The sequence below is a fragment of the Epinephelus lanceolatus genome, chromosome 2 (genome assembly GCF_041903045.1).
Source record: "Epinephelus lanceolatus isolate andai-2023 chromosome 2, ASM4190304v1, whole genome shotgun sequence".
In the NCBI taxonomy this organism is placed as follows: domain Eukaryota; kingdom Metazoa; phylum Chordata; class Actinopteri; order Perciformes; family Serranidae; genus Epinephelus; species Epinephelus lanceolatus.
This window is the reverse complement of record NC_135735.1, coordinates 2,426,929-2,440,981: the sequence shown is the minus strand read 5'-3', so window position 1 is coordinate 2,440,981 and position 14,053 is coordinate 2,426,929. Positions and strand designations below refer to the sequence as shown.

General features: G+C 39.7%; 1 protein-coding gene and 2 non-coding genes across 4 annotated transcripts; all 3 read left to right on the top strand.

Annotated features, from left to right (window-relative positions):
- Positions 1-8,277: 8,277 nt before the first annotated feature.
- rpl12 (ribosomal protein L12) lies at positions 8,278-11,760 on the top strand. Of its 2 annotated transcripts, none has more exons than XM_033628311.2 (6): positions 8,278-8,437; positions 10,376-10,449; positions 10,722-10,820; positions 10,928-11,009; positions 11,099-11,185; positions 11,606-11,760. In XM_033628311.2, the coding sequence occupies exons 1-6, from the start codon at positions 8,401-8,403 to the stop codon at positions 11,722-11,724; spliced, it is 498 nt and encodes a 165-aa protein (XP_033484202.1). In that variant the 5' UTR covers positions 8,278-8,400; the 3' UTR covers positions 11,725-11,760. The 2 variants fall into 2 exon arrangements, with proteins under 2 accessions (XP_033484202.1, XP_078029326.1); XM_078173200.1 differs by having other exon boundaries at positions 8,424-8,543.
- On the top strand, positions 10,497-10,624 carry LOC117260934 (small nucleolar RNA SNORA65). Its single transcript, XR_004501988.1, has one exon. It is a non-coding gene; the product is annotated as a small nucleolar RNA SNORA65 (small nucleolar RNA).
- Positions 11,328-11,454, top strand: LOC117260887 (small nucleolar RNA SNORA65). Its single transcript, XR_004501977.1, has one exon. It is a non-coding gene; the product is annotated as a small nucleolar RNA SNORA65 (small nucleolar RNA).
- Positions 11,761-14,053: the final 2,293 nt, after the last annotated feature.

Genomic DNA, 14,053 nt, shown 5'->3' with positions numbered 1-14,053 from the left:
GCTACATGATGTACTTATGTCTGTGGCGTCAGGGGGAAATGCGGCCAGACATGCTAAAGTTAAGGGGGTGAAAGTCCAAATAGGGCGTGTGGGAGTGGTAGTGGATGCGTCCAACAACCACCGACTTTCACCAAGGAGGCCGGTGTTCACTTCCTGTATGACTGTAAAGACAAACCCTGTCCTTTATGTCTAAACCCAACCACGTGTTTGTTGCTGAAGGAAAAAAAATGCGATGTTGTACCGCTGTAGTGCTTTTATTTTGAAAGAGACTGTATGCAAACTGTACATTGATTGTACTGTATTTTGAAAACAGACAATGCACGTAACAGGCTGAAGTTGACACGGCGTCCCAGAACGTCAACAACCAGCACACCCAGGGTACCTTGGCGAGGTCGGAGAGAGGATGTGTCGCCTGTGCATGAACCCAGCTGTGTTGCCATGCACCATGCAGTGAGGTGTTATGAGGTTAGTGAGGTGAATGTTCCTGCTCTGTTCACACTGGACGAGGCTCAATGACAGCAAACAGCTTCTAGAAGTAAAACAAGTCCTGATTTCACCTCCTAAAGATTCACATCTGTAGTTATGTAATAAATCTGGAGATTTCAGTCTTAATCTCTTTGTTTCTGCCTTTAAAGGTTTAATCCCTCCTTTATTTTTCTCTCTCATCTCTTATCTCTAAACCTCCATCTACTTTGATTTCCTCTGTCAGGAACAGAAATCTCTGCAGCCCACTTTGTTCTCCAGATGTTCTGATTGACAGCCTGAGAATTTACTTTTAGCCAAACTGTTTCTGCACAGACGAAGAGCAGACATAAATAAAGGAGAGGTAACATGTTTAGAGCGTCACATACTGGAGTCACACTGCTGGGTGAAAAGCTCTCACTGACATCAGCTGAGTTTGTGTTTCTGTCGAGTTGGCAGCGACGTCCTGTTTTTTTACCTGAACAAGCACGAGTCAGTGGAGAGTGAAACCATCCGACAACATGGAAAACAAACAGATCAACACACCAAACAGCATCAGAGTGTTTGTCTCGGCTCTATAACTCTGTGTTTCACACAGGAACTTTCCAGTTTCTCTGAGTGAGTCCTGTGATTTATTTTTATACCATAGCCTTAAAAATATTTCTATTTCACTTCTTCTCCACTGCACGTCAGAGGTAAATACTGTCCTTTACTGCACCACATGTATGTGACTCCTTAAGTTACTTTACATATTTAGATTATTATTACAAAATATAATCAACTAATAAATGATGGTGTATTTACCACTTTAAAATAATACACCATCATTTATTATTACAAAATATAATCAACTAATAAATGATGGTGTATTTACCACTTTAAAATAATACACCATCATTTATTATTACAAAATATAATCAACTAATAAATGATGGTGTATTATTTTAAAGTGGTAAATAAAGTAATTAAACTGAGCTCCACCTTCACCAGCTGCAACATTTAAGTGATCAACACATTTATGTATCAATAATTATATTCCAGTAAATAATACTGAAATCGTTCTGCATGATAAGTTAAGTATATTGTTATGATAATAATGTGCTTTTACTTCCAGGGTTCCCACAGCTTAAGGATTTAAGAGTTATAAAGACTTTTTATTCCGGTCAGAACGAAATTTAAAGCTCCAGTGTGTCGGATTGATCGGGCTATATCTGCACAAATAAAATTCACTATAATCAATTTGTCTTCTTTAGTGTATAATCAGCTGAAAATAAAAATCATTGTGTTTTTGTTAGCTTAGAATGAGCCGTTTATATCTACACAGGGAGCAGGTCCTCGTCTACGGAGATCACCAAAGCCCTGTTTCCACCGAGCAGTTCAGTTCAGTTTATTTTTTCTGTCTCCACAGTGTAAAGTTGTGGATGGTCCCAACAGAAGCGTTCCTTAGCGTCCCCATGTTTGGTCCCCCCTCTGTTGGGGTACCTAGCACACAGATCTGGTACTAAAAGGTGGAGCTGTGAACACTGCAGTCTGATTGGTCAGTAGAGGACGCTCACTCTGGTTTTATGTAACCTCTGTTGATACATCAGTAAACTACAACTATAAAATGAAAGAGAAAAAATAACTTCATTCACTGGGCCGACTGCCGGCAACTTTTAAGGTGGAACGTTAACTTGTAATGTTACTCAATGCATGAGTTGATGACGTGAATCCATCAGCACACCTTAAATTTCACTGTGACAACTTTGACCATCACTTTAGTTTTTATATGACACACACTTTTAGTAATGACTTTAAAAATATAGATGAATTTGGAGCGGATTATGTGAAGGTCATATATTCTAATCCTCACTTCCTGTGGGCTACAGCAACACTAAACCCCTGAGCTTGCCTGAGAAGGACTAAATGCACAAAGCTGCTATTTTTAAATATCCCATGGAGAGAGACTCTCACTGCAGCCTGTTCTATTTTGTTGTGAAAATGTGGGCGTGCAGCCTCGTTCTGTGGACGATAAACCAGGTGCAGACTTCCATCTGTGTCACCGCTGATGAGGAAATACAGCGAGTGCTGGACGGAGCAGTGAGTGACAACAACCCCGCCCACATTTAAGAGGACTGTCTGAACACACCGAGGGTCTAGGTACCATGTCTGAAGGCTTACTGCTGGTTCCAAAGGTGCTGGACTGAAAGGGTTTGGTGGAGACGAGGCTTTGGTGGCATCTAGTGGTGAATTTGCAGATTGCAACAAACTGAAAACTTCTCCTACATGCCAAACGTTAGGAGAACTACGGTGGCTGACACGAAAACATGAACAATCCTATCTGGAGCCAGTGTTTGGTTTGTCTGTTCTGGGTGATCGTAGAAGAACATCTACAAATGTCAACAGCTCATTTTAAGATAACAAAAACACAAGAATTTTTTTCAGGTGATTATACACTAAAAAACATACTTGTTATATTATATTTCTTTTCTGCCGATATCTCCCCCTCAGTCCTACACACTGGAGCTTTCAGACCTCGAACTTTTACTTGTGTCTGAATATTTCTGCTGCAGGATTTTTGCTTTTACTTTAAAGATCTGAGTCATTCTTCCACCACTGCTGGACGAGAACTAAATGAAGTAAAGATTAAAGTCGCCTCATCGACCTCCTTCTTTGAACCCAATCATGAGTCTGAACCAGCTGCTGTTGATAAACTATTGATTGATGTATTAATCAATACGTACAAACCACAGAGGGGCGAGAATCCACACAGAAGGACGTCCCCCTCTGTTAAAAAGCATTTAGAAAAGACAGGCAGGGTGTTTAGCCGTTATTCCCTCGACTTGAAAGAAAAAATCAATAGAGGAAATTGTACGGCAGAGAAATTAGACCAAAGAAGAAGAAGGAGTAGGAAGAGGAGGTGGATGAGGAGGTGGAGGAGGAGGAGGAGGAGGAGCTGCTGATTGGAAAACACGAGGAAAAGGTCAAGTAGAAGGAAGAGATGGAGAGAGAGCAACTCTGTTGAAATCGAATCATTCCCTCGAGTTTGACAAATGAGCTGTCAGACTCTGTGTGTGTGTGTGTGTGTGTGGACAATGTCAACATTGGCTTCGATGGTTCTTGCTTCAGGCTCACAGTTTGTTTATGCTGAAATAACAGATGCCTCTTACCCTCCACACTGTAATATGGCTGTACACACACACACACACACACACACAGGACAGTGGAGATGTAAGTGCATCACTGGCTGCAGGACTGAAACTGGACTCCTGTGTCTCATGTTGGTGTAACGTGACATTTAACATGTTAAAAACCAGGTCGTTCACACATTCAAATACAGTAAATAATTAAAATGAGAGTTATTGATCACGATGGTGTCACTGATATAATTTATTACCACTGTTAGAAAGAGAAATATTCAGCTGCAGCACAATAAATCATTATTATTTATCACGTTCTTTTGTCAGACAAAGACAAAACTTATTATCTCCCTGTTTCCTGCCTCAGTCTCTCCATCAGTGTCATTATTCATATCGATCTCTAAATAGAAAAACATTAATTCAATCTGATTGATGATCTTGAGAAAGTAAACTGGGATAAAAAAAACATAATGTCCAGCAACAGGAAATTAAAACGTCTTCTCTGTTTTCAACTTTAGAACAGAGCATTTATAAATTAGGAGCAAAGCTTTTCAGTGTCTGGTGTTTGAGCTCTGAAGGTGAACGACGTTTAATGAGATTATTCAGACGTGACATTTCCTGTAAACATTGTTGAGTTTGTGGAGCTACAGATAAAGCTTTCCTTTCATAAAGCGAGCTGTGAATGTCTGACTATCTTCTGACAGATTTTCATGATGCATATTAAACAGCACACCAGTGATGATCTCTGCTTCTCACCCACTTACTCCCTCTTGTGTTCTGTTTCTATTCCTGTAGAGCAGCTCTGAGTCAAAAAAGTCCTGCAGGAATCAAACAGAAAACACACACACTGTTTTTACATGAAACTGCCAAACAGGCGAGATGATGCAGCTGACAGCAGCCTGCAAACATGGAAATCACCTGCAGTGATATCAGCCGAGGAGGAGGAGGAGGAAGAGGAAGAGGAGGAGGGACTCAGAGCCTTCAGGTAAGAGCACTAATACCACACTGTGAAAATACTCTGTCCAAGTAAAAGTCCTGCAAAGTCTGTACGCAGGCCTAAAGTATCAAACTGTCCCCTGTGACTGTTTTACTATTATATATGATGTCATCACATGATTCTGGACCTGATCCACGGAGGTGCCATGTTGCACCACTGTGTTTCTACAGTAGCCCAGAATGGACAAACCAAACACAGGCTCTAGATAGATAGATATGTTTTTGCGTCAGCCACCTAGATAGTAGCCCCGACTCAACGAGCAGCGTCAGAAAAACACAGATATTTTATTTTTATTTTTTACATGAACCTGCTTTACCAACACATCCTCACTGTGATCTCGTCACATGTCCACGTTTGGTCATGGACTTTCCACGTCCACATATGACGTCCAAGGTACCCTGGGTGTGTTGGTTGTTGACGTTCTGGGACGCCGTGTCAACTTCAGCCTGTTACATGCATTGTCTGTTTTCAAAATACACTTCTGTTTTCACAGGAAATGTACAGTTTGATACAGTCTCTTTCAAAATAAAAGCACTAAGTCAAACAAACCCAAACTGATGTTTTTTTCATTCAACAACACACACATGTGGTTGGGTTTAGGAGAAAAGAACAGGGTTTGACTCCAAATTCAAACAGGAAGTGAACACCAACCTCCTGGTGAAAGGCAGTGGATGTTGGACCCATCCACCACCCCTCCCACCTGCCCTTCCCAGACTTTTGCCCCACTGACTCTCATTGTTGTCACACCACACTTCCCCTGACGCTGCCGAGCGCCATTAAACAATAATGGCAACCAGCCGTGTATCATGCCAATGTTTTTTGTTCGTGTTTGACGCTGTTGGTCACTGACCAATCGCCAGTTTTCGCCAACTTCAGTGTGAGAGTGTGTTCTCCAGGGTTCAGGGGTGTAAATGAAGACAGTGCAGGCAGTGCAGTTGCACTGGGGCCCATGGGATTGAGGGGCCCGCCTGCCACCTGGAAATACGCCCGTGTTCAAAGAAGAACTCACATTAAAACAAAAATGGTGCTATTTTCCATACATGCCCTAAATAAGGCAAACCCATCTCCATCATGGCCTTCTGGTTTTGTAAAACAGTGTCAATCTGTAACAAATTATAAACTTATTCTACATAAACTATTTAAAAAAAATAGAATTTACCAACAAAAAACTATCAAGTTAAACTAATAATTTCCGATTTTCTTTTGTAGATTTGTCTTATACAGATATGTAATGATGATTGCTGTGTAATATGTATGTTAATGTGTCCAATATTAAGTATCTGCAAGTGGATGTAACGTAAAAGTGGCAGTAAGACACACTGTTGCTACAATATATATACACCTGAGACTTTTTACATGCCAATCAGAAAGAAGTTTAAAGCTCCAGTGTGTAGGATCTAAGTCGATACAACACTGCAATTTTTTTTTCCTTCAACACACACATGGTTGGGTTTGGGACAAAAGAACAGGGTTTGGCTTTACATTCAAATAGGAAGTGAACACCCGCCTCCCGGATGAAAGCCAGTGGTTGATGGACCCTACTCGGACTTTTCGCCCCCTTAACTTTCATTGTTGTCCCGTTATGTTCCCCCTGAGGCCGCTGGGTGCTGTCAAACAATAATGGCAACCAGCCATGTATCATGCTGACATGAAAGGATGGCTTTTTTCATCTTTGTCTGACACCAGAAGTCACTGACCGCAGCAACAACGCTGTCTGTGTGAACACTCTGTGGATCATTTAAAAACCTCCTGAACAATGAACACCGAAGGAACTATAACCAGGAGAAGTTTCAGCTGGTTGTAATCTGTAATCCTCACCATCAGACGCCACTAAATCTCCCTAAATCTGACACACTGGACCTTTAAATTTCTGTCAATCGACTAGTTGATTAATGGACTAATGGTTTCAGCTGGACTGTAAACTCTTGGGGAGTTTAATTCATGATGAAGCATCAGATAATATAAATTCTTTAGATGTTTTGTGTGTAAAAATCTTTGTTTGTTAGATAAATGTAGAAGAGTAGACATCTAAAGTAAAATATCCAACTACAAGTAATAAAGTAGGTTATTTAAATAAATGAGTTAGTTTCCACCACTGATGGTGGTAATATAATGTTATCATGTGGTGATATAAGCAGCCTGATGTAACACGGACTGTTTGGAGGGACTTTGAGAGTTTTGTTGGTTATTTTCTGAGCTGGTTGATGAACTGAGAGGAGGCAGAGAGCTACATGTGGGAGCTGAGTGGATGAACAGGATAATGAGCCTGAAGCTGCTTCAGCGCTGCTCAAATATAAAACTATGATGTCACTATTATATATCTGATATTACACAGTGGGGGAATGTAACTCAGTACAGCCGATCAAGTACGGTACTGACGGACAGATGTGAGCTACTTGTACTTTCTATTTCTGCTCTGGTCTTTTATTTTGATCTTGGGGCCTGTGTTTTTATTGTTGTAAGCTGTATTTACTTTTTTTGTTTATTGTATGTTTTTATTATCCTTTTTTGTGACTTTTCATATGTTTTTTTGTGAAAATTCATCATTTGTAAAGCTGTCAGAAAAATAATAATAATAATAATAATAATATCAATACATGTCATTGGTACAACACCTTTCACAGAAATAAAATTAATAAAAAGCTTTAAAGAATATATGTTGTTAAAATAATCAACCCATCATGTCATGGTTCCACCTCCACAAACTTTCCCTTTGAATAATGTTAATAACTGTAATTTATTAGTAATAACTTGTCAAAGCATGTCACTTTGGGCTCTGGGTTATTGTGCCGAACATCTCTCACTGTTTTCACTATTTTTACAAACTAATAAAATCAGTTGATCAATGTAGACAATAATAAGCAGATTAAGTTGTCAGAGTGATCCTCAGGCCCGTTTTTATACTTTTATTTTTTGTTCTTTAACTTCATTTTCTTGATTATTATTATCATTATTATTATTATTTTTATTATCATTATTATTGCTGTTGTTATTTATTTATTTCGTTATTTATTTATTTACTTTTAGAAGCAGTAGTAGCAGTACTGCTACAATTATTATACATTATTTTGCTGTATAATAAAAGTGTGACTTTAACTTGATAACGTTTTTACAGTGGGGTATTAGTACTTTTAGTTGAGGCTCTGAATACCTCCTCCATTTATTTATTTTTTGTTACTTTATTGAGAACAACATCATACATTCTAATAATAAAAAGGTGCATTTCTTCAAACAATATAAAAAGATTCAGAACATATTCAGAACAAAATCAAAATGGCATGGCTGTCATGAACACTTAATAAAAAACGTTAAATAAAAAATAATAACAATACTTGTACATGATAATGACCATATTAGATGTTTAGCTGAAGAGACTATTTTAATAAAAATTAGAATCTGGTATGTGTCAAATGTTGTAAAATGTTAGCCAGTTATTCATATTGTGCAAAATATGTATTATTTGACAAAATATGAATAAAAAAGATTTCCGGTTCTTCACAACAAAACCATCAAAGGTCAATCTCGCATCCAGATCGCTGTGTTTCTGCTGATAATAACGATGTTAAACACCTCTGCGGGTGATTAGTAAAATAAAATGTATGAAAACATAAAAACCCACCCATCAACACACGTCGCAAGAACGCAATCTCACCACCTCTCGCGATACTTGGTGGACCTATATATATCCCTCCGTGGCCTATGCTCGGCCTTTCTTTCTCCCTTAGCGGTGAAGGTGCAACAGTAATCGGTCGTCCCGAGTCCGGGTTCATCCGACACCCTCACCAACCAAGCTGAACTGAGCTCAACCTCCACAGCATCAACATGCCTCCTAAATTCGACCCCAACGAGATAAAGATTGGTATGTTTTCAGAGTCAGCAGGGTAATAAAGCTGAAGCTTGTTCGCAGCCAAGATGGCGGCGCTCTGTCCGGCTGCCTCCGTGTCTGCCGGCCTGTAGAGAAAACGGTAAAGATTGGGCACGAAACGCGACAAAAACGGGGGAAACTATGTCTGTATTAATATCTGCATGTTCATATGTTTTTATCGGGGTTAATTTGATTGATTTGATGCGGGTGATGATGACATATCTGGTGTCTGGACTGTGTGCTGTACCACGTGGGATGTGTACCAGCTAGCTAGTTAGCTCATGTAGCTAGCCTTGTAAATGTGAAGTCACTATCTTGTTTTTTAAATGTGTATATATTAGTTCAGAGATTAAGTTACCTGTGTATGACTCAGGAAAGACTTATTGATGATCTTAAGTTTTAACCCAATTTGACTATAAATTGATGGGATTTGTACAGTCATCTTTTTTACTGATGGTTCAAGTAACGACTACCCAATCTGTGATTTAGGATTGAGTCATTTTCTTTAAATTCTCAAATCAGATGTAAATGAACAGATTACATTTAAGGGAGTCCTCTTCTGATTTATCAATCAGGTTTATTGATAACAATAACTGATAATATCAATCAGATGCCCAATATTCTGACTTATGATTTGCCACTTTTTCTTTTCTTTATCATTTTCCACTGAATATTTTGAGGTTTTGGCCTGTTGGTGTCAAGTGAATTTAATGTCACATTCAAGTTAACTTTTTTTACTTTTTGTCCCTTTACAGATGAAATAACTTATTGATAACACTGATTATTGGTATTCATAGTGCTCATTAGTTCCAGATACATAATTGTATGACATCACATTGAAGTACTTAAATGAAATCTAACAGCACATAAGAATTGTCATAAGTTTCAGTTATTGTTATAAATACCTTTTTTATATATAAAAAATCAGTGTTAAAATGGACAAATGTAATTTGCACGATTAGAGCAGGGGCATCAGGCATACGGCCCATGGACCAGAACCACCAGAGGGTCCAATGTGACCCACTAGATGATTTAGACTAAGAGGTGCCAAGTTTCAGGAGCAGGCTGGACTGCATGTGGCCCATTAACTAAAATAAGTTTAGCATCCCCGGTTGAGAGAGAAATAATAAACTTAATGAAAGTATAAACCAATTTAAGATTAAGTCGGCACTCTCAGCTGCTTATCTCAAATATCAAATTAAAGGCTCAAACTTTAAAACACAACAGACCAGGTTTTTAATCCTGCTCATGGGGACCACAAACGCTGCACGACATCATCACTGCCTCGACTGTAAAATAGCATTCCAACTTAAAGAGAATTTTCCTATTTAACATCTACATTGGTTATATTTTACATTTAAATGTTGAATACTGAAGCACTCAAATTAACCATACAGTGATATATTTAGAAAATACCAATGACTTTCAGCTGTGGCTTCATCACTCAGTCCTGACAGGTGTATTCACCTGCTTGTGATTTAGTGAACCAGGTGTGAGGGTGTCGTCGTGGCGTCCAGGAGCAGGATCGAGAACCGCTGCTGTAAACTGTCAATGTTTGATGTCTGTTATGTCCAAAAAATGACGAAGCAGATGGGAGTGCCTGTTATTGGATCTGTAAATCCTCATTATACTAATTGTATCTCAGGGTTGTCGCTCAGCCTGTTCCACATGATCACGGTTCACAACAGGAGTTTAGCTGAAGGGCGTAGCTCTCAAAGCTACACACGTTAGGGAAAATAATCTATATATGATTTTGACAGACTGCTACAGGAGTGTAGACACTTTAAATCTCTGCAGCACTCACTGAAGCAGTGTTGTACATAAAGCCTGTTAATATCAGCTGTTACTGGATGTTTGTGAACATGCAGCTGTGAAGAATCTGCGTCAAGTGAAGACGTTTATTCAAGTTGTGCTCTCGTCTTTGTGTTCCAGTGTACATGAGGTGCACAGGAGGAGAAGTCGGAGCCACCTCAGCTCTGGCCCCCAAAATCGGGCCTCTGGGTCTGGTGAGTGTGAAATAAAGATGTCGTCATACGAGTATAAAACCCAGCCTCCCGCCACTATGCCTGTCTGTCAGAGTGACTGAGTATAATCCAGTGGAGGCTCAGATTGACCCGGCTTTAGGAAACAGGGCTGCCCAAAACTGATGGACAGTTCTGTGCCGAAAAGTCTGGAACACAAACTGAAGCTCACACGTTCATTAAACTGTTCATTTTAACATATGGTGTTAGTGTAATTCATTTTAGATCTCAGCTGATGACCTCTGTTCTCTCACCAGTCTCCCAAGAAAGTTGGTGACGACATTGCCAAGGCCACTGGTGACTGGAAGGGCCTGAGGATCACTGTGAAGCTGACCATCCAGAACAGGCAGGCAGCGGTACGTCATGTCCAAACATCTGCAGTATGAACCTCATTAACACTTGAGCTCTGTGGAGGCAGGGTGACGACTCGTTGTGATAATGACTTCCTGTTTCCTCTCTGTAGGTTGAGGTCGTTCCCTCTGCATCTGCTCTGATCATCAAGGCTCTGAAGGAGCCTCCTCGTGACAGGAAGAAGGTCAAGAACAGTAAGTGACTGTCGCCTGAAACCAATTTTAACACCAGAATCAGGTTGAATAAAGTGAATTGACCGCATTCCCGCTCTTTAATTTTCCAGTCAAGCACAGCGGGAGCGTGACCTTCGATGAGATTGTGAGCATTGCTCGCGTCATGAGGCCTCGCTCCATCGCCAGAGAGCTCTCAGGTAAGAAAACAAGAGTTTAAATGTCTCTGACAGACCTGAATGTGTTTGGTTATTAGTCTCTTAAACTGTCACAGTGGACCAGATGTTCTTTATAATGAGCAAATATTCTTTGTGCAGCTGTTAATAGTTTTCTGCTCAGCCTCCCGCCACTATGCCTGTCTGTCAGAGTGACTGAGCACAGTCAGTGGAGGCTCAGATTGACCCGGCTTTAGGAAACAGGGCTGCCCAAAACTGATGGACAGTTCTGTGCCGAAAAGTCTGGAACAAATCGGCATTAACCAAATTATTTTATCCCTCATTAGTTTAAACTTTATTCCACCTGCGTTTGGTCAAAATGAGCTGAAAACTCTGCTGATTAAATCTTGTGTTTCAGACTGTTCTCTTTTGACCGTGGTGTGTTTGTCTTTATCTCTCCGTCAGGAACCATCAAAGAGATCCTGGGAACCGCTCAGTCTGTCGGATGCACCATTGATGGCCGTCCTCCCCATGACGTCATCGATGACATCAACAGCGGCAAAGTCGAGTGTCCATCCGAGTAAATGAGCGACACAAATAAAATTTTCATAAAAACTGAACTCCTTGTGTCAAATCTATTTTTTTTTTTTTTTTTTTTTCCCCTGTGAACACTTAATATAAACACACCTCAGATTTCATATCTTCAGTCTCTGGTTATTAATAATCATTTACTCAGGTGAACTGATCCAGAAAACACATTTGAGTTATTTAGTTTGACTTCATAGTGCTCATTTCAGAGAAGATACTTTTGACTTTACCATAACTCTATCTGAGCAGTTGGGAGGAATGTTCCTCGAGGGCTTTCTACCAGAAAGGGATCTCTTAAGGTCAGGGAGGGAAAGTCGTGGTTTGGTTAAAGATAATAGCTTTGTCAGTTTTCCTGGCGAGAGCCTACAAGAAAAAACCTCTCCCTTGTGCTTGATGGTCACTTTGCAGAGTACAAACTTCTTGTAAAAACAAAGCCTTTAAATTTTGTTTTGCTTTCACCTTCAGGGATTAGAATATAGGTTTTTAAATTTAGTTAATGTTTGCTAATGGAGCCATCCTGGTTAGATTAGATTTACACTTTTACAAAGTTGAATTTCTTGCTGATCCTTAAAGTCTTAAAGGACATTGAATTTGTAAAAACAGCCTGAACTGGTGTGAAACTAAAATCTTTTTTAAAAGTGTAAATGCAAAGACATGGGAAGTAGGATTATCAGTTGTTAGTCCAATGTTGTAAAAGCTCAAATATAATTTGTACATGTACTGCTTTTTCTTTTCAATTGTGGTTATAGTAAAGTTGCTCTTAACTTTGATTCTGACTGACATTTAAAAGTCTTGAATCTACTTGCTGTAGGAACCCTGAAATACTTCTTGCACCACTGCTGGTCATCATGTGACACAAGTCTCACAAAGTAAAATAAAACCTGTGGATGCAGTTTGCAGTGAACAATATGAAGATACAACAATGAAAGGCATCAAGATGGAGGTTCATTCAAGCCACTGTCAGACTTGTTTGAACCTTCGTATCTCTGAACTTTCTTGACCTGCACAATTATCTTTCAAATTGACAAACATGATTCATGGCACAGTTCAACTTGCCATTTACTACTGCACTTTTCCCCCCATAAGAATGTCCCATGGGGGACACTGTAGGCTGAGGGACTGCGCCTGTGTCGTGGTTTGTGATCAGATCATAGATCTTTAAGAAACCATTAAAGTGTCTGTTGTAATACCTGATGAAAGACTAAAGCTAAAAGCAACACACATTTTTAGAAAAGAGCAAAGTCAGATTTAGTTTTGGACACTGAGCAAAAAGATAATTCAGGGTTTCTTCAGCTTAAGGTGAGTTAGGGCCCTGCCCCTGGGGCTGGCTGCACAAAACACCTTAAGTTATGATTTTCTCTAAGTTCTAGTTCAGGAGTGGGCCACATATGGCTCCTTCGCTCATCTACAGTGGCCCCATGTGGCTTCCGACAACAAAAATGTAAATGAGTAAGTTATTTTTTACGTTTTCATTTTCATTTTCATTTTCATTTATCATCTTTGTGAACCGTAAGAAGTTCTTACATTCTCCAGCTGTGAAAATGTGCAGCCTTTACACCAAATAAGAAAACATTTCATCGTCTAAAATGTTCGTCACACATCTAAAGCCGAGCACCTTTTCCTCTTAATTTTGACAAACCTCAGCAGTGTGTAGTCCTGAGGCTCTCTGGTGAGGCTCGCTGTGGACACCAAATCCAAAACAGGAAAGGTCTTGGAGGAAAACAGAGGATTTAATACAGTGAGTACAGGTTTATTTGCTTTTACCACCAACGCTGCAAAGTTAAAATACCAAATAATCATAAAGAGCCGACTGCAGAGAAGCCACTTTAAGGTAAAACATATTAATTACTGCTCATTTAGACCTATTAGTAATGTTGATCGACTAATTTAGACTAAACAGGCTGTGTTACCTTCATGTAAAGCTCACACAGGAGAAATTAAACCTTTTAAGTGTCATACTTGAGGTGTTTTGTGCAAGCGGTCCCTGGTCTTTGGTCATTTGACACTCAACACTAAAATGTTTGAAACGTTGCATCGTGAGTATGAACTGTGAACAGCCAGTTATTTTTAGTTATGAGTCTTTTTTATAACTTTAAGAAGTCCGACTGAACTCTCAGCAAACTAAGGTTTTATCTGCTTTGTGACAGAATATTCAGCAGGTTTTATTCCACAGTTTAAATCTGAAGATCCATGAACCTTATTCTGACTGCAGCTGCAGTGAACACGTCGTGTCTGCGTCAGTGGAGTCATGTTTGCAGGATGGAGGACTGAGCTGGGCTGTGGTGGGTGTGAGGGGTCGTCAGGGTCGCTCATGATTCACTGCAG

What these genes read in the sequence shown, in the direction of transcription:
- rpl12 (XM_033628311.2), top strand. Translation starts at nt 8,401, where the DNA reads ATGCCTCCTAAATTCGACCCCAACGAGATAAAGATTG. An exon ending in CCCCAACGAGATAAAGATTG is followed by an intron (nt 8,438 to 10,375) that starts GTATGTTTTCAG and finishes TTTGTGTTCCAG; the next exon opens with TGTACATGAGGTGCACAGGA. An exon ending in CATCGCCAGAGAGCTCTCAG is followed by an intron (nt 11,186 to 11,605) that starts GTAAGAAAACAA and finishes TCTCTCCGTCAG; the next exon opens with GAACCATCAAAGAGATCCTG.